Raw genomic sequence first — 20,887 nt, forward strand, 5'->3', positions numbered from 1 at the left:
TTAGATTTGCATGGGTGAGAGTGACTCGAGTTCGCCGACTCAATAGGCCTCCCATTTCAGGGGAAAGACTGGATGAATAGCTGGGACGTGGGGTGTAAGATGAAATACGCTCCTACCCACTTTTAGGGATAGAAAAGAGGTAGTTTCCTTAAGTACTGACTCCAGGCCTTGAACAAGGGGCCCCACCCACTCATTGGCCTGAGAGAGATTTGGTTTACTAGTTGGATCACAAACCAATTGTTCACAAGAGGATCAGTGGGACATAAGGAACAAGGAGTAACTTCAGGGGTAAAACGGCTAATTGACCCATCTCTAGTTACGAACAACCTGTGAAGGATCGACTTACTAATCATGGTTATATCAAATGGACAAAAATATATCTATAGTGAGGGGAGTGCAGCTACTAGGCTATAGTGGAGTATCCTAGTAGTTAACGAATGTTGGTTAACAAGGTTAATGAGCTTAACCAGTTAATCTTGGATCGTTGGAGCCCATGATCTATAGGTTCATTAGGTCCCTATGCTACCTCATATCGGACTAAACCATAGAACAGTGTGACGAGTGAGTTCGAAGTGTTCGAATTCAAATTAGGGAATATGCGCTACATATATACGATATATTTAATTGCATTTTTGTTTTATTTACGAATTAAACAAAAAGAGAGAATATGAGATATTTAAATAAGATTTAAATATCTTAATCAAATATGTGTCGGAATTAATTGAGATTGACATTTGAATTAATATTAAATATTAATTAAATAGTTTAATTAATTATTTAATATTACTTTAATTTGAAATTAATAATTCAAATTGATTGTTGAATCAAAATGAAGAAAGTCAAAATGTTTTCATTTAATGGAAAAATCCATGTTAGTGGAATTTTGAGGTATCAAAATTTGGTTTAACCAAACTTGCCCAAATAAACCTCACAAGTTTGAGTGGAATTTTGAGTGTCAAAATTTGGTGATCTCAAATTTGCATGAACATGCAAACATGACTCTGTAAATAGAGTGATCATGGTACATGGAAGGTCTTCTTCCTTGAAAAAGACCTTGAGAAAATTCTCACAAGCTCTCTCTTCATATGTACTAAATCCCTCCCAAGTTTAGTCACTCATCGGATTCTACAATCCCGTTCTAAGGCCGGAGGATAGTGGAGAAGACACTAGTGGTGGTTCGAAGCCGGTTCGTGAGGAAAAAGAAATTTGAACTACAAAAGGTTAGTATTCAAATTCATTAAGTTTTAATACTTATGAACATGCTAGTTATTTACTATAATTGATGTTCTAAAAGTGCCTAAGATTCAAATTGCTTCCGCATGTGTTATATTAACACCATCAACTTGGGATCTCACTGATCTTCCTCATGGTGCAAAAATAATTGGGGTAAAATGGGTGTACAAAACAAAGCTGAATGAACATGGAGAAATCATGGGTGTACAAAACGAAGCTGAATGAACATGGAGAAATCAACAAATATAAAGCTCGACTTATTGAAAAGGATGCACACAACAATATGGTGTGGACTATGTTAGGAATCACGAGTCTCCACAATGGTATGATATTGCCCACCTTAAGCATAAGCTCTCATGGCTTTGGTTTGGGTTTCCCAAAAGGCCTCATACCAATGGAGATAGTATTCCTCACTTATAAATCCATGATCTTCCACTAAATTAACCAATGTGGGTCTCACTCCCAATAATCCTCAACAGATTACACAGAAATCTTTGTTCCTCTAGCTCATATAGACACTATGTGATTGATATTTGCTCTAGCAGCTCAAAATAAGTGGATTGTGTTTCAATTGGATGTTAAATCAGCATTTCTTCGTGAAGAGTTGGATGAGAAGGTTTATTTAGCATAACCTCCTGGTTAAGTGATCAAGGGAGAAGAGAATAAAGTATATCACTTGAAAAAGGCTTTATATGGTTTGAAGCAAGCTCTCCGTGTGTTGTACAACTGTATTGAAACTTATTTTCTAAAGGAAGGCTTTGAAAGTATCCTTATGAACATACTCTCTTTTTCAAGGAGTGATTACAAGGTACTTTCTTACTGTATGTTTTTATGTAGATGACCTCATATTTACAAGAAACGATGAGGCTTTGTTGAGTTCTTTTAAGGAATCCATCAGGAAGGCAATTGATATGATTGATCTTGGATGAATGTGATATTTTCTTGGCTTAGAAGTGTCACAACGAGCTGATTGTATTTTCATTTGTCAAAAGAAGTATGCCAGGAGGTACTGGAAAGATTTAATATGGTCAGCTGCAATGCTGTATACAATCCTATTGTACCTGGATTTAAGTTTGATACGAATTCTATTAACTTGTCTGTCAACAACACCTTGTACATGCAAATGGTAGGAAGCTTAATGTACCTAACATCTACCAGACCTGACATCATGTTTTTTTTGTTAGTTTGCTTAGTAGGTATTTGGCTAAGCCTAGAGAAATCCATTTTCAAGCCATTAAAAGGGTGTAATGTTACATAAAAGGGACACTCACATATGGTATTTTCTACAAGCAAGACGATAATACTGAGCTTACATCCTACACTGACAATTATTATGCAGGAGATTTGGAGGATATAAAAAGTACATCAGGTTATTCATTTTTGCTAAGTTCAGGAACTGTTTCATGGTTCTCAATGAAACAACCTATAGTAACTCTCCACTACTGAAGCTGAATTCATTGGTGCTATAGCTTGTGCTTGCCAAGCCATATGGTTGACAAGGATATTGGAAAAACTCGATCATATCCCAGTTGGAGCTACAATGGTGTACTGTGATAATAGTTCCACTATTAGCTGAGTAGAAGTCCAGTCTTGTCGGTCGAAGCAAACACGTGGATGTTCGTTTCCACTTTCTCCGTGATTTATGAAAAGATGGAACTGTGATGTTACAACATTGTCATACTAAAGAGCAACTAGTTGATATCATGACAAAACCTTTAACTCGAGTTGTCTTTGAGAAGCTACGCATGTTGCTTGGTGCCTGTTAAGATCCTTAAATTTAATCTAAAGACTGCGTCGTCAGTTTAAGGGAGGAAATGTTGCAAAAGTTTTAGTTGCTATTTTTATGTTTTAGTAATTCTGAATATCAAGTCAGTGCTATGGTCTTCTGCCACATTCTTTGTTTTGGCATGATATTCTACTTTCCGTTAGGATTTTATTTTTCTCTTCTTTTAAGCAAGCATGACACTAGCTATATGTAGCTGATGAAACGCGACACCAAACCTATTGCTGAGTATGCTCGTATCTTCAAAGCAATATGTGATGCCATTGGCCGACCCATTGAGGACATTAATAAAGTGCACTAGTTCCTTCGTGAACTCGACACCGATTTTTCAACCTTTTCTATTAATTACATGACTTTCACCCTTCTCCCCTATTTTTCAGATTTAGTCTCTAAAGTTGAAAGTTTTGAGTTGTTCTAGCGCTCTCAGTCTTCTGACTCCACTTCTATGACATTCACAGCCACTAATCATGATCGCACCTATGGAAGTCACCCTATTTCTCGTAGCAACCAACGAGGTCATTTTCATTCTCATGAAAACAACTCTTATAACTGAGGGTGTACCCACTCACATTAGGGTCATCGACCACCTTACTGCCAAATATGCTGCATGGAGGGTTATTATGTTGTTCACTATAACAAATAGTACGCTTGGATTGACTATGCTCATGCTTACGTTGTCGAAGCTTTCAACACGTCCTGTTCTATTGCTGGACCCGTCACTGCTAACTTGTGTTTAGACATTGGGGCACTAGCAGATATTGTTCTCTTTGGGCTTTCCCTTTCGGGCTTCCCCTCAAGGTTTTAAAACACGTTTGCTAGGAAAAGGTTTCCACACCTTTATAAAAGGGTGTTTCGTTCTCCTCCCCAACCAATGTGGGATTCTCACATCTTCACTCTTAGAAGCATGCCGGAAGAGCTTGTGTTGGTTTATGGGGTTGGGGTCATGAGGTGTAAAATCCAAATTTGGAGGGTTAAGTTGAGATTCAAATTATGACAACCCAACCAATCAAACCCAAAAATAGTGAGTTAGGTTGAGTTGGATTATGAACTATATTCAAGTTGTTTGGGTCACCAACCTTATCCAAAATGGTCGAGTCAAACTCGTTAGTAATTATCTGGGCACTTAGTGTCCAAAGCATGTTGTCTATGGTTGAATATCAGATGTCTCAACCATGCTTTTCTAGTACGTGTTGTCCATGGCCACATGCTCGTTTCAAATCTCTTTTACTTGCTTTCATGTTAGATAGACTTTTATTATTGTTGTGTCAATACAGGAGTGTATGACGGTGTCTACACCCCAAGGCTAAAATGCTCCAAGATATACTACAGGAGATGTGACTAGTTGTCAATTCTTCCTACCTTGGTTATATGCTATCAAAGCCATTATTGTTGGCTATTCCCTTTTACCTTATAACATTGCTTTCCTTAAAATTGTTTTCAACGTATTTTCTTGTTCCCATGTTCTAAAATATTTCTCTAAGACGTGGCCCGAGACTCGAACATATGTCGATATTATCGACGAATTGCAAATTTCACACGATTGGCTTGTTTGTTGGGTTAGAACAAGTGTCACACAATCGTCGTGCTGCTGCTCCAAAAGTGCAATTGTGTCAATAATTTTTACATTAAGATAACTGATCAATTCAATCAATTTTACTAGCTGCCAAAAAAAAATAATGAAAATTAGTTGTTTAATTGTACTTAAATCTAATTGTTTTGTATAAATTAATATAAGTAATGGGCATGGGGTGAAAATGTAAAATCTTGAAGTTAATGGACCCAATAAGAATTAACTAAAAATTCAAGAATAAAATCAAAATTAAAAAATAAATATGTAATATTTCGAGACCAAAAAAAGAAAAAGAAGGCTAATATAAGAGATATTTGTAGTTGCATGAGCATAATACATAGCTGGATTTATGATTTTTATATTTTCTGCGTGACGTGGCAATCGTAAGAGAAAAATAAAAAATAAAAAACAAACCTTTGCTTTTTATATATAACACCAAAGCTTCTTCTTGTAAACTCTCTCACGAATCTCTCTCTCTCTCTGCGCCGATCTCTTCGATTTGCACAGAGGGAAGAAGAAAATGGCGACGCCGGCGGTAGAGGGAGGTCCAGGCGGCGGAGGAGGAGTCGCGGCAGCACCAAGAGCTGGGCAACAGCAACAAGGAGGCTTCGCACAGTCTCTTACTGGAGTCATTAGGATCGCCGTCTTCTGGTACTTCGCTTCTAAATTCTTCGCCCCCAAGAAGCCCTCTGATCCTGCTATCCTCATGTCCAATCTCTTTCAGAAGGGTGAACCGCTGGTAATTTTGTAATTAGATTGTTAGATTTGTTTTTGAATAATTGATGATTCCGTTGTACTTGCTTTTTTCGTGTTTTGTATTGCGAGTGATTGTTTCAATAATTTTTTAATCGATTTACGTGACAATATTGTATTTCTTTGTATGGATTTTCTTGGAAATTCTAACTGAGCCGGCTGGATGCCGAGAAGGGTATAGGCTCACTCTCGAAGTTATAGGCGGCCAGTTAGGTTTCCGATGTTTATCGATGGAGATTTAGGTGATTGGAATTTTCAACTCTGTTATTGTTGACTACAGGAGAGATCCTAAAGCTTCTATGTTATGCGTTTAGCATGTGATGTAAATACTCAACTTAATGCAAATCTTGGCATTGAATTTATGTCAAGAGCACATACCGGGTTCTTCCGCTGTTGAGTTCTCTCCTATGTTATCATTTTTTTTTTTACTTATTTTCGGGCATGCGTGAAGGCCTGAAATCAGATATGTGTTGTTTCACTCGTTGCACTCAATTCATGTGTACACGAACATTATGTAAAAATTGAAAAAGATTTCAATTTCTTTATTCTGATTGGGACAACCACCTGACGGTATTAGGAAATCCATAGATTTTTAGTAAATTTAGGTTGATCGCCACCATCTAGTTTGAACTCACTCCCTTTCTTTTTTTTTCTTTTTTTTTTTTTTTTCTTCTCTAGTCTGAATGACCTCCATGGTGGTTCAAGGCATTTGTTGAATCTTGTTCTAGGTGTACTGAGAGTTGCCTATTTTTGATGTTCAAGCAGTTATTGCCATATGTTATAAAACTTTTCTGTTCTTAACTTCTATTTATAAATATTATGTAGGTTTTTGTTCGTTACTTTTATCTATCTGTAGCAGGATTTTTTTCTGTCTATTTTTTATTTTTAGTTATAGGTCCTGTAAACTGTTACCAGTTGCATTAATTTCCTTCAGGATATGTGGGTGTATCTTTCTGAGCATGAAAGGTTTACCGACTTTGGAAATGAAGGTGCGCTTGTTTGGCATGAGAATGGTATACCTTATGCTATATGGGGGCAAGAAAGTGTCAGATCTCTTTCATTGAAGTACTATCCATCTGAGGTACTGTTAAACCATTACAGACGCATCTGCATATTGCCTTTTTAGTCCCTGGTTAGTTCTTGATGTTAGAGGGTTTTGATGCAATAGCTCTTCTTATAGGATTTGAAACAAAATGGATCGCTGTATGCACATGTCTTCTTTGCACGGTCAGGATACACTCCAGACCCCAATGATCCAGAGTTTCAGCCTCTTGCTGCATTTGGAAGGACACATTGTAAGATCTTATATTTTTCCGTGTTATCTTGAGCTTTAGATTTTTTGTTTCCTCTGTAATCAAGCAACAGATAATATATCGGTACTTGAGGATGTGTACTTCAATTCATTTCAGCTATCGTGATATATTTGCCCAAGTCAAAAGCAGATAAGAAGAAGAGTTTGTTAGGCAATTCTGAAGGTTCTGATGCTGGTGAAATTCTGAAAGAGGTGATTCCTATACCGTTGAATAGTTCGGATTGTAAATTTTGTTCACTGATATAAGAGTCATGCATATGTGTTTGGATAAGAGAATATTAATTAGGCAATGCATACTTGAATCATGCTTTATGTGCCCTGTTCTTATTTTTTATTTATTTATTTTTTTTTGTTCCGATGAGTTTTTTGTAACTACTGTATTCTTCTTTTGGGGAGAATCACATTTATTACTATTTTTGTTGTCATCAAGTACAATTATTTCTCCTGAAAGATAGTCGCATGTATAAACCTGAAGAAAATTATTTAGAATCGGTAGAAAGATCGGTGATGTCGGACATTCAGATTCTGATGCTTGTACTTCACGAGATGGGGAGAGAAGCATGTTGATTGGATAGACTCTACTCATATAGTGCAAGTGTATAACTAAATATATTTCACCGCATATTGATACTTTTAACATTTAATATGCTATGAATAACCAATATGATAAAAACGTTATGCTATGCAATGCTATGCAATGCTATGCTATGCAATGCTATGCAATGCTATGCTATGCTATGCATTAGTTATATATGTAGAAATTTGCAGAAGTACCTCGATAGTCAAAGATATATCACCAACGCTCCTTATGGGCACCAGGATATTTAAGTTTTGTGTTTATTAGAATGACATGAAATAGATTGCTCAATGGAAATGAAGTAATTGTGTATGGGATCATAGTTTTGGAGTGTACTTTCCATTATCTATCCACTGATTCAAATTGCACTAGCATTTCTATCCTGTCCTATTATCGTGTTACCTTGTTTTCTTAATGGCTTTCATTTGATGGTACATCAACACTTGATCGATATTCAAGAATTCTCAGTCTTCTGTAGTGCTTACAATCTTGAGCCGTTTTGTTATAAACAAATGTCACTTTTTGTTGCTCAAGGTTGTTGATGATAACCAAGTTGATCTGAAAGATGATGGTCCTGTGGAGTGGGTTTCCTATTGGAAACCAAATGTGACTATTAATCTAGTTGACGATTTTACTGGGTATGTTTTCTACATTTTAATCTTTAATCTCTGCAAGTTTTTAGAGCAATAAAATCATGAAAAATTATTAGTTAGTACAGTGATTAGAAGGTTCTTGCACTTCAAATTGATGTTTCATATATATATATATATATATTCTTTTATTAATTTCTTAAAAAAAATATTTTTTGTACTTATACTCTTTATAAATCAAATACGTTGAATCTAGTATGTTGTCTTGGCATACCAATTTATTTCTGTAACTTCTATCATGTGGCTTAATTGATCTATTTATGTATAGACAGTAACACAGACTACCACATGTTTTCTTGTTATCTCCTATGCATTAGTCTCGTTTGGGATTCACTAATACCTATGAAGTTCATTCTTTCTTTTTTCTTTTTTTTTTTTCTTTTTTTTGCAGATATCCTCACAATGGTGTTCCACCGAATATTGCTCCTTGTATCCTTATATATTCCTCTGTCCATCTTCATAAATTTGGTTTTTTTTTTTCTTATTGTGCTTCAAGGCTATATAAGTAACAAAGGAAATACAAAAGTGGTTGATTGAAAATCTAATATAGTTAAGAGTATTTCAGAAGTTCTTATTAAGTTTTATGCATGACACTTTCATTTTTTCTTTTTTCTTTTTTTTTCTGAATTCATATTTGTTTGCATTAAATGAGCTATGAGTTGTGATGAGTTTTGTTACAACTATGTTGAGGGCCTTCTTAAGTCTTCAAGATACGATGTAAACTCATTTTGTATGTTTTATAGTTTTGTGGTGCCTGTTTTGTTGCCTTCGGGGGTCCTGCTTCTTCTTCTTTTGTTTGGGGTTTCTTTGCCCTCTCTCATAAAGGAGTCGTTAGCGGTGACCTCTTTGCTCTTGCTTTTAAGAAATTCCTTTGTTGTCTAGGGAAGAAGGGACTATTGGCTTTTCGTCTCCTTGTCCTTCTCAGGCATTTTTTCCCCTAGTTCTCTTCTTTCTTCTAAGGACTGCGCTGTTTTCTTTGTCACCCTTTTGTTTCTTTGCTCGAGAAGATTAAGATCCCCAAGAAGGTGAAGTTCTTTGCTCGATAGATCTTGCATGAAAAATTTAATACTACTGCGTGCCAGTACACTCTTCCTTATTTTGGGGCCTCAATGGTGCTCACTTTGTAGAGGTGGGAGGACCCAAACCATATCCTTTGGAGTTGCCATTGTGCCCACTTGATATGGTCGAGGTTCGTGGATGCTTTTAGAGTCTCTTTGGTTTGGGGCAGAGATTGTAGAGCTATAATGGAGGTGGTTTTGTAGGGAGAGGGAAAAGTCCCTTGTAGGTTTTTTTCTCGCCCCATTCTTTTGGGTAGATATGAGGGGAGTTGTGGGAGGTTAGATATTGAGGCTCACAGAGAAAAATGAAAGAATATGAGGGCATACACGAAAATAATGCTCACAAAAAATAGCCGAACTGTAAGGATGGGCTATAGTCAAGAGTAATGAGTCCAAGTGAATAATTACAAAAGGGCCTAAAATACAAATTACAAAAGCCTCTATCTTTTTCTTTATTTTAAAAAGGAGCTCTATATTTGATCAGTCTTTAGAAGTGTGCTTCCTCTTAATTAAGTTGTTTATATTTTATTTCTTGACTCATGTTGCCAACAATTAATTTAGTAATTGAGTGCAAAGTGCAAGGTCATTGTTGTTGTAGCAGGAGGTGGAATTTCATGGTTTTAATGCTTTCTATTTAGTACTCTTTGCCACAAGAAAGGTTTATTTGATTCGAATGATTGACCTTGCTGCCAAAATGATTGTTGCACACTAGGTTTCATTTCTTTTCCCCTTCCTAAAACATTTGAGTACGATAAATAGTATATTTTGTATTTTTTCTCTTTATTATCCGGTACTTGCTGAATTGGCATAATAGTAGGCTGGAATATCATTTTAAAGTTGATGGATGGATTTTGTTTGGCATGCCAAACATAGAAATTGAAACAGAAAATTTGGCTTTGGCTTTCTTAACTTTAGTAGACTTGAATGTTGAGCCCACTACAGGAAACTACTATCCCACCATTTTCTTCAACGAGTTTTGGCTACTTAGAGACAAATTGGTTCGAATCAACGAGACAGTGAAGGAGCTGGTACTTAATCTAGAAGTGGCTCCGATAAGCATGACCAAGTGGCAGTTATTCCTCCAGATTGATCAGTCATTCCAGATTCACCGTAGCTATGGAAGCATGCTTGAAGGCGAGGCTGATGAGTTGAAGGTACTGACTCTCCTTAAACTTGGGTTTTCTCTTTTTTTTCCTTTTTCTTTTTTTCTTTTTTTCTTTTTTTTGAACAATTTGTAATCTGAGGAGTGGCTCTCTGAGGGGAGTAGAAAGAGAACCAAGAATCTGAAGAAAGAGTTACTAGAAAAGCCTGAACAAATTCACACCTAAAAAGTTCGACCCTGTTCTCATACTCCAGCAAATTGGTGCTAATGCATCTTGTGTAGGGCTTTCTACGGGAATGAACATACATCCTATTTTTGATGTGGCTCTGCTCCAGATGGATTTATTTTGGCTATTTGAACTTGAGTACAAGTTCTTTTTCTTGGAGGATGAATTGATGTAGATTTCTTTAAAAAAATTTGGATTTTCATTAGTTTTCTTGCAATCTCTCAAGTTTCAAGATCCTGCAAATCTTGAAAAATCATGAAATTCTTTAGTCTTAAGTTTTATGCGTAGGTTAGTCTGACTCCTATGGTTAGAGGTTTTCTGCTATTTGTATTTTATTCAGCTTCAAATAGCTGTGTTGTAATTTGTGAAGGGGTCTTTTTGAAGAGATAATTGTGTTGTCTTAAACCATATAGGTTAGATAATTAATGCAACAAAATGCTATTTTTTTTCCGCCCAATGTTTATCCAAATGGTGATTGGTGAATTATATTTCAGCGGGTGTTCTTGGAAGGAAATCCCTATCTCCTGGCAGTTACCATGGTTGTCTCATTACTTCATTCAGTTTTTGACATGCTCGCCTTCAAGAATGGTAAAGAAATGTTTGGTCACTTTTTACTTTATTAGTCAATTCTTTATTATCCTGTGAAACATATGTACTTGGCTAACTTCTGGTGATTCTACTTCAGATATCCAATTTTGGAACAAAAATAAATCTATGGAAGGACTTTCTGCTAAGTCTGTCATTGTCAGCTTCATATCTCAACTGATTGTCTTCTTGTATCTACTTGATAATGATACTTCGTGGATGATCCTTGCAAGTTCTGGTATTGGTTGCTGTATTGAGTTCTGGAAAATAGGAAAAGCTATGCATATTGAGGTAGGTATTATTTTTTATTTTCTTCGCTGCTCCCAAGTATTTTTTTCTTTGTTTCATTCATTTATTATATATCCATATGTTTGTGTATATATTGGCACATTATCTTAATAAGCAGCATTCATTCATATTTGCAAAGTTCTCTTTTTGTGCACTCCCTTAGGGTAGGCTTTATTGTGGTGCAAATACTTAAGGTTCTCCGTTCCGTTATCGGTGCAAATACTTAGACCATAGGGTCATATATATATATATATAGTAGGGTCAAGTGGTTGTCACGGGTCCACATACTTGCAGATATCAAAAGGAAAAAAAAAAAGTGTTTTTTTTCCTTATGATTGCATTTGCCCATTATTAATTCTCTCTTATTTCTCTAAGTACCTTATTCATCCGTTCTATAAATGTTTTGTGTGTCTTCTTCATAATAATAGTGCAATTGTGTATCATCTCTCATTATCATTTTTCATTCTATTCCAGATTGATAGGAGTGGAAGGATACCTATGTTGAGATTCCGTGATCGCGAGTCATATGCAGGAAATAAGACAAAGGAGTATGATGATCTTGCAATGAAGTATTTGTCCTATGTGCTTTTCCTCCTTGTTGGTTGCTCATCTGTTTATTCACTCATGTACGAACAACATAAGAGCTGGTATTCTTGGATTCTCTCTTCACTCACAAGCTGTGTATACATGTTCGGTAAGTCACTTTAAAGCCTTTTCGGCATGCTTTTTCACCTTGTTTATAATATTTTCTGGTGTGTGATCTTACTTAAAATTCTGATTCGTTTGTTTAAAAATGCATTAGACTTATTTTTCTAAATGCCAGAGGTCACTCGTGCATTAGACGTATGTAGTTGTAGTAAAAATTTCAATAGAACAGGTTTTTCATGTGGGATTGCAAGGGTATGTCGATGTCTAAATAATTATAAATAATCAGCTGGGTCTAGTCCATGTTCTCATATGCGGCTATATGTTGGTAACGTGCAACTTTTTCACCAAATAGGGTAAAATCTGTTTTTAATATGCAATTTGTATGTGCATATGTATGTTTAGTTTCACAAATCAATATCAGGATAAAACCACGAGTACTCGTTATTGCGTAGTCATTTGGAGGTTCTGATTATTGGGATATCTGTTATGATATCTGAATTTGGATTCCTTGCAGGGTTCATTATGATGTGCCCTCAGTTGTTCATTAATTACAAGCTCAAGTCTGTGGCTCATCTACCCTGGAGACAGATGACATACAAGTTCCTTAATACCATCATCGACGACCTATTTGCTTTCGTCATCAAAATGCCAACCCTACACCGGCTTTCAGTGTTCCGAGATGGTGAGAAAATTATCAATGGAAGTCCGTTCTTTTGTTTTGTTATTATCAAATAGTATAAGTGAGAGATATTTGATTGATGCCTGTAAATTGGTTGCCCTGCAGATCTCATATTTCTGATCTATCTATATCAGAGATGGGTTTACCCGGTGGACAAGAAACGTATAAACGAATTTGGTTTCGGTGGCGAAGATGATCAAGCCGCCGAGACATCAAATGCGAATGCAATAGAAGACGACGAAAAGAAAACTAATTAACTGCAAATCCTTACAGTTCTTAGAATGTATAATTCAGTGACATGCAAAAACGTAAACAGGCATTTTAGTAGTTTATGTTTTGTTTTTGTTAACACAAGTTTCTAAGGTTTTGTTTCTGATTGCGGGGCTCCTATAATGGATTCATATTTTTAGCCCTTCTGCTTCCTTTAGTGAATTTGATTATTTATTATGATTTCCTTTTTTCCCCTACAATCACTTTCCAGGATATCATCTCTTAGGGTGAAATTTCACTTATTAATGTATCTTCCTTTTTCTATAATCTTGGTGAACAATTTTAGGGTTTAAATCCGTTTTCTATGTATGAAGCAGAGAAGACGTTGTGAACTCTTGGAATGGATTATTAGAAAAATTCATGCATGTGTCAACCATTGCATCTTTTTCAGGAAAGGTCTTGCTGATGCAAATCTATGCCCAATTTATGAAATGTCTAGGTGGAAGCATCATGAAGTTGAGAAATATGTTTTGACAAAGGCTAGGTGTCGTAATTTTTGTGTTCTTCAATTCTAACGCAAGTTTACGTGTTTCGTATTTATGAACTTGGCATGTTGGAGGAATTGCGACATTGGATTAGAAGTTGTCAAATCATAGGATACATCCGTGTGGGATAATTTCACCTATTCGTTGGCTTAATGTCTATTCTATAAAATCTTGATCATAGTGATCTTCTTCAAGAAGGGACTTATGGTCTATAAGATGTGATGTATCCATAGTGTCATATGCAACATTGATATGAAATGCGTTGTGAATGATAGCGAGAGTGAGTGACATGTTAATCTGTTGGTCACAAGTCCTATTCATAATAAGATCTCATACGAACCAATGACTCAAGCTCAACTTGCACTTCGTCTCAAATCTCAGCATCCCTCTATAGGGGCATCTCAAGGACCATATGGTCACCCATTGCAAACTCTATATCCTTCATCAACAAGTCGCAAATTCGTAATACTCTAAGAAAAGGAATGAAATTTTACATCAGAGGCTCGCTAATAAAAGAAATATTAAAATGAATAAAACTCATATGAATTTATTATTATTTTTAAAATCTTTTACCTTTAAATTGAGCGTACATATTTTATGTCAGTTGAGCTACACTTATATGTTCGACACTATTTTTTATTTCTACCTTCAAACATAGTTATTTTACTAACTCACATTTATCAGAAAAAAGAAGAAGAAGAAAAAAGATTATATATTAACTATATATATCTTGCAATTGGACTCTGAGCAACCCTCTCCCAGTTGATCGGCCCAAGAAGCCCAACCTGAATCCGGAAGAACAATCCATCCTACGCGCCCTCGGAATTGCCGTCATGTCGCCAAACCAATTTGTCCCTTTATCATTCCATCGGCCTCTTCGATAACTCTAAAGGTCATCCTCAATTCACCTTTGCATCTGGTCGCATTTGATAGCTTCAGAGATTTGGGCGCCTCCAATTTCTTCCCGGCACTATATATATCCACTTCAAATCCACCATAAGAACCGATTCTTAATTCCTTATTGTCCTTCTACTGCTCGTTCTGCCCATCCCATGTTCATGGATTGTCAGTTCAGGACCCCTTCTTCACCTGCTGCTGCCTTTATCCCATCTTCTCTCAATAACGGAACGATCTTACCCAGAGGATTTGTTTCCTCCCCAAGAAGAACACATTTCCCCACGTGGGTCTCTCAGATTTCTGTAAGAAATTGCGTTAGTGGCCATCTTCAGCTTAAGTCATCAAATGGGCATCCCTTGAATGCAGTTTTTCTACCAGATGGTGGGTAATTTTGGGTATAATCTTTATTTTCTGGTCTGGTTCAATGCCCTGTTTATAGAATTCTTATGACTTTGTTTTTATAAGTTTTTGGGTTTTGAAAATTAAGTTTCGAAACACTATTTCTACATTATTTTTTTAAATTTGTTATCTACTTTTGACTTATGTGTTCAAAATTCCAGCAGTTTCGAAAACTTCAGAAAGAAAATAGTTTTTTTAAAGATTTGACTATTGTATAGAAATGGTGAGATAACAAGTTTAATTTTCAAAAATTGACAATAAAAAGTCAAATGATTATCGAGGGGCCTTACTTTTACTGATTAGGATACTCTTGATGCGTTCATATAAATTCTCATTCTTAAGTTCTCATCGATTCTGGTATCTGGAAAAGAATGAAATGACAATTTGTGAAAGCTGCATTCCTTAATGTTTTGATGCATTTATTTGAAATATTTCAGTTCATTTGCTTCCAATGTATGCTTAAACTTGAGTGGGACATGAACTTAGGTAGTCCTGGAAGTTCTCTTTTCAATGAACAAATTGCACTTCAAGAGGAAGAAAAATCTGCTTTGGATTCGGGAAAAGTTCAATCTACACTCAGTATAACTGTTGTTGGAGCTTCAGGGGACCTAGCAAAAAAGAAGATCTTCCCTGCACTTTTTGCTCTTTATTATGAGGATTGTCTACCGGAGGTATTATTATCTCATACCATAACTCTGCCTTCGATTTCGTAGTCTGCAAAGCTGACTAATTCCTTCGTTTTCTTTCTCGTTTTCAGGATTTTACCGTGTTAGGTTATGCTCGGACTAGTATGACCGATGAGCAACTCCGAACTATGATTAGTAAAACTTTGACTTGCAGAATTGATAAGAGGTATTGTAGATCTTGTTTGATAACGATTTTGTTTGTTTGTTTGTTTGTTTTTATAACTTGGGTTGGATTTTGAAAACTTTTTTAGAAAGTAGATGACAAAACAAAGAAACTCCGAGGTGAAAGTAATGTTTATAAGCTTAATTTATAAAAACTAAGAACCGGAAATTAAATGGGACTGTAGGTATTGCAAACATTTGTGATTACGAACTTTTGCTTCTGTTTGTATATCATGGATTACAGGGCAAACTGTGAGGACAAGATGGATGAGTTTTTAAAAAGATGCTTTTACCATTCTGGTCAGTATAGCTCCGAGGAAGATTTTGCTGAGTTGGACAGAAAGTTGAAAGAAAAAGAGGTAATTTTCGGGCTCCCAATGCTAGATAAGTAAGATTCTATAGAATAGTAAACCATTATTGGTAGTCATTAACAGCACTAAAAAATATACGAGTATAAAATGCTATAGAAAGCTCCTTCTAAACCGAGGGTGGGTTTATGCTATTGATCGGTGTTCTTTAATCGTTTTTCCTACTTATCATAACTTGAGATAGATTCACTTATTCTTGAGCAGTTCAAGCATGACTGTTGTACTGGCTTTGATTTCTCGTCGTTGTTGCATTATTTCGAAGTTGTGTACTGGTCTCTCGTTTGGTCACGTTGGTTCAGTGGCACTGAGGTGGAAATGAGAAATCTTAGGCCTCGTTTGATAACAATTTCAACCTTGTTTTAATAAGGGGTTTTTTAGATTCTATTTTTGAAATTTATGTTTGTTTATTTTCAATTTCCTAATTATGTTTTTACGTTTGTTAAGGAAACACTTTCGTTCCTATTCGAATTCTAAAAACGAAAACAACTTTTATTTTTTTTTTGTTTTCAAAACCTGTCGGGTTGACAGGGTTTGAAAACAAAAGTGGATAAAAAAAACATAAAAGTTTATGGGTCGAAGTAGTGTTTATAAGCTTAATTTTCAGAAGCTTAAAACAAAAAAACTAAATGGTTTTCAAACTGATCCTTCGTTTTTTATTTTCTATTAGTGTAATTTATGGGTTGTAGTAGTGTAATTTAGAAGCTTAATGTTCAAAAACCAAAAACTAAAAGTCGAATGATTATCAAACGAGGCCTTAGTTGTTACTATTGAGTTATTTATTTGTAGTGATTCAGTCGTTTGAAATGAATTTAGATTATCCCTTTAAGGTTTCTAATGCCAAATGTTGCACTGTTAGGAAGTTTGATAAATAGAACTAGTTCACTAGCATGTACGTTGGCACGGGCACTCTTGGCCACAGTTATTCGATTATACTCTCGCATATGCTGAAGTCGAGGATATGTTAGAACTTTGGCTTTTCAAGAGCAATATGGATTTGTCATGGTTGTCGTGAGCGAAATTAGACTCTTCCTTTTTCGAACACCTACATATTCATATGCATCATAGCAATTTGATTGAAACAATCTGTTCTATGTTTTGGATCTTTTAATAATAAATTTCTTCATTACAGGATGGAAAAGTTTCAAATAGGTTATTTTATTTATCAATTCCTCCAAACATATTCGTCGACGTTGTCAAGTGTGCTAGCCAACGGGCATCTTCAGAAAGTGGTTGGACTAGAGTCATTGTCGAAAAGCCATTTGGCCGTGACTCAGATTCTTCGGGTGAGCTAACCAGAAGCTTAAAGAAATATCTCACAGAAGACCAAATATTTAGGTGAAACCTCTTACACGAATCGAATGCCAGATCTAAAGAAAGAAACTGACTCTTATGATAATTTGTATAGGATTGATCATTATTTGGGCAAGGAGCTCGTAGAGAATCTGTCGGTTCTTCGATTCTCCAATCTTGTTTTTGAGCCTCTTTGGTCGAGGAGCTATATCCGCAATGTTCAACTGATATTTTCGGAGGACTTTGGAACCGAGGGGCGGGGCGGGTGAGTGTCACATCCTTCTGATATTGCAGTTCGAGAAATGATATTAGGGTCGCAAGGTTAGTCAACTGTGCTTTGTTCTTTTTCCAGGTACTTTGATAACTATGGAATCATACGAGATATAATGCAAAACCATCTCCTTCAAATTTTGGCTCTATTTGCTATGGAGACGCCTGTTAGCTTAGATGCTGAGGACATCAGGAATGAAAAGGTACCCAATTAGTTCTCTTATGCTTTTGATGCCCTGTAACATGTAGAAGAGCATAGTTTTGATACTGGTTTAATCGCTCCTTTTAGTTCGTGTCGATATGGTTTTGGATGGTAAAATGTTTTATAGGTCTCTGAATTTTCATAAGTCTGTTAATTTTAAACTTTGTGGTTATATTGAACACAAATTTAAAGACCCTACTCCGACTAGTGCCTCGCACCGTTTGGTGACTGGCTTTGATACCATTTGTAACAGCCCAAGCCAACTCTTAGTAGATATTGTGCACTTTAACCCATTACGTATCACCGTCAGTCTCACAGTTTTTAGAACGTGTCTACTAGGAAGAGGTTTCCAAACCCTTGTAAGGAATTGTTCTCCTCTCCAACCAATATGGGATCTCACAATCCACCTCCTTGGGGCCCAACGTGTCCTCGCTGGCACACTGCTCGGTGTCTAGCTCTAATACCATTGTAACAGCTCAAACCCACCCGTACTAGATATTACCCGCTTTGGCCCGTTACGTATCGTCGTCAACCTCATGGTTTTTAAAACACGTCTACTAAGAAGAGGTTTCCACGCCCTTATAAGGAATGTTTCGTTTTCTCTAACCAATGTGGGATCTCACAATCCACCCCTGTCGGGTGCCCAACATCCTCGCTGGCACACCCCTCAGTGTCTAACTCTGTTACCATTTATAACAGCTCAAACCCACCGCTAGCAGATATTATTTGCTTTGGCCTGTTACATATCGTTGTCAGCCTCGTAAATATTTAGTAGAAAGATTCCTTAGCGCTTTACGGTATGGTCACTTGTAATGATGATTAGCTAATATCATTGTGATTCAGGTTAAGGTCCTGAAGTCCATGAGACCCCTGCAACTTGAAGATGTAGTTGTTGGGCAATACAAAGGGCACAGCAAGGGTGGGAAATCGTACCCTGCTTATACAGATGACCCAACTGTTCCCAACGATAGCGTCACTCCGACGTTTGCAGCAGCCGCTATTTTCATCGATAACGCGAGATGGGACGGGGTGCCGTTCTTGATGAAAGCTGGAAAGGCTCTACATACAAGGAGGTTGTTATTTCATTGATTGTTTTAGTAGCATTTTGAGCACATTATGGTACTTTAAATTTGAATAACCTCACACGTTTGTTATGATATTTCCAGAGCAGAGATCAGGGTTCAGTTCAGACATGTCCCAGGTAACTTGTACAAGAGGAGCTTTGGAACAGATTTGGACAAAGCTACTAACGAGCTCGTCTTGCGTGTTCAACCCGACGAGGCTATTTATTTGAAGATCAACAATAAAGTTCCTGGTCTCGGGATGCGATTAGATCGTAGTGATCTCAACTTGCTGTATCGATCTAGGTACGGTAGAGGATGGGGTTGCTTTATGTTTTAGGTTTCCGATTTCGTTGACAATTGAATGATCATGTGAAGGTACCCGAGCGAGATACCAGATGCATATGAGAGGTTGCTTTTAGACGCTGTTGAAGGGGAGCGAAGGCTATTCATCAGAAGCGATGAGCTCGATGCTGCATGGTCGTTGTTCACTCCATTGTTGAAGGAACTTGAAGAGAAAAAGATCGCACCAGAGCTTTATCCCTACGGCAGCAGGGGGCCGGTCGGGGCTCACTACTTAGCTGCAAAGTACAACGTAAGATGGGGAGATCTGGGCGAGGACCGAGAGCCTTAGGTACGTAGGGCATCTCGATGTACAATTGGTATGGCCATGGGTTAGTAGTTCATATTTCTCAGCAAAATGATAGATCATGTGTACAATGTGCTTAGCTCACAGTGGATGAAGGCTTCAATTCAATTAAGGGAATGAATTTGCAGTAATAAAATGCCTATGTCTATGTTGACTTCTACTACCAAAGTTGTATTTTACTTTCTCATTGGGGACTTATTCTAAATGTACTTTGAAAGTGCGATCATTTTTGTCCCGTTTTTGTTTTCATCTTCTCTTTCTCGATTGCAATTTTAGCACAACACGAGAGCTTATACCTTTGATCTCGGATGTTAATACGTGAGAACGAGAGATTCGAACGTTTGACCTCTTAGTTGATCTTGTCTCCGTTCAATAAATATTCCATTTTTTTAAATTGTGTTTGTTTTCTAGTATTCTTTTAAAATTGAGTTGAGAAGTGGGAGTTGGCCCAAAAGGAGGTCTCTTATTTCACTTTATCATTCAACCGCTCGAAGTAGTCAAAGAATACATTTTCTAATGGCTCTAGGCCAACATTTTTTCGGCTTGGGTTTGATACGCCCCGACCCTTTTCTATTAACTATTTGGAAGTCTTTTAAGATTCGTATGATTACCTTAATTATTTTATGCAAAATTATGTCAAGTTAATTTAAATTATTACGAGTAAATTTAAATTAAATTTCAGAGATGAGCGTTAAACTAGTATCAAAGGGTCGTAGTAGCTTCGGCCTAGACCAACCAAGTGACCTTACTATAGCATGGTTAGAAGTTTTTGTTCTACATGTGCTGTTCTGCATGTGTCATATGTTTGATGTGTAAAACGTTTATGAAATATGTCTATGATATGATATGTTGATGATATGATATGGTTATGATATGATATGGTATGTTGAAGGACATGTTATGTGCATGATATGATATGGGATTATCCTCTTTACAGTAAGTATGAATGCGTACATTAAGAAAAGGAAAAATGATCATTGTGTTTATCATAATGTTACGACGGTTACTACTCCTTCTGGGTGTCCGGAAATAACACCAGATAATGCTAGCCCAACCAAGGAAGGGGCCAGAAGGTGTGTGAACCAACTAGTGAGTTCATACTCGCCCATATGAGTCATGTGTAGAATAGGAAATACATATCAAATAACCCACTAGGATAGTCACAGTTCTAAATGATATGTCTCGTCCATGATTGCATATGTTTGCATCTAATTCTAGTAGTGAGTCACTTACTAGATATTTTTGTAAAATACTCCAACCACATTCTACTTTTATTTTCTAAGTAAATGCAAGTCACTCCTGCATGGTTGACGGCGACATCACAACTTTAAAGACTATGACACATGCACAGGATAATTATATTTAATTTTGTAGACTACATGCTAGTATAGAATACTTTTGTTTTTTTTTATTTTTTTAATTTTTCGTATATAAATTATAACTCCGTGCGATAATGATTCATTTAGAGTTTGTATATATTTTTATAGATTTTTGGTAATTAGCCAAAAATATTTTTCATGAATAATCAAATATTTATTATTCGACAAATAGTCCTGAAAATAACATTTTCTAATTTCATAATAAAAGTAACATTTTGATACAATTTTTTTTAAAATTGGAATACATACTTTTATATCATTCATAATGACATTTAATACAAATTCAATACATAATTTTATGGTTT

The 20,887-nt window shown here is 36.3% G+C and overlaps 2 protein-coding genes across 2 annotated transcripts; both read left to right on the forward strand.

Moving 5' to 3' along the window:
* The first annotated feature begins 5,032 nt into the window (after positions 1-5,032).
* Positions 5,033-12,934, forward strand: LOC111467178 (cleft lip and palate transmembrane protein 1 homolog). The gene is made up of 12 exons (XM_023111982.1): positions 5,033-5,325; positions 6,274-6,420; positions 6,520-6,634; positions 6,749-6,843; positions 7,763-7,866; positions 8,270-8,307; positions 9,855-10,090; positions 10,759-10,852; positions 10,950-11,140; positions 11,612-11,831; positions 12,300-12,467; positions 12,570-12,934. The coding sequence occupies exons 1-12, from the start codon at positions 5,107-5,109 to the stop codon at positions 12,719-12,721; spliced, it is 1,779 nt and encodes a 592-aa protein (XP_022967750.1). The 5' UTR covers positions 5,033-5,106; the 3' UTR covers positions 12,722-12,934.
* Positions 12,935-14,075: 1,141 nt separating this feature from the next.
* On the forward strand, positions 14,076-19,431 carry LOC111467176 (glucose-6-phosphate 1-dehydrogenase, chloroplastic-like). The gene is made up of 10 exons (XM_023111978.1): positions 14,076-14,497; positions 15,002-15,186; positions 15,273-15,367; positions 15,608-15,722; positions 16,861-17,066; positions 17,137-17,286; positions 17,374-17,494; positions 18,337-18,566; positions 18,660-18,860; positions 18,933-19,431. Exons 1-10 carry the CDS (start codon positions 14,272-14,274, stop codon positions 19,186-19,188), a joined length of 1,785 nt encoding a protein of 594 aa, XP_022967746.1. The 5' UTR covers positions 14,076-14,271; the 3' UTR covers positions 19,189-19,431.
* Positions 19,432-20,887: the final 1,456 nt, after the last annotated feature.

The sequence above is a fragment of the Cucurbita maxima genome, unplaced genomic scaffold, assembly GCF_002738345.1.
Source record: "Cucurbita maxima cultivar Rimu unplaced genomic scaffold, Cmax_1.0 Cma_Scf00033, whole genome shotgun sequence".
Classification (NCBI taxonomy): domain Eukaryota; kingdom Viridiplantae; phylum Streptophyta; class Magnoliopsida; order Cucurbitales; family Cucurbitaceae; genus Cucurbita; species Cucurbita maxima.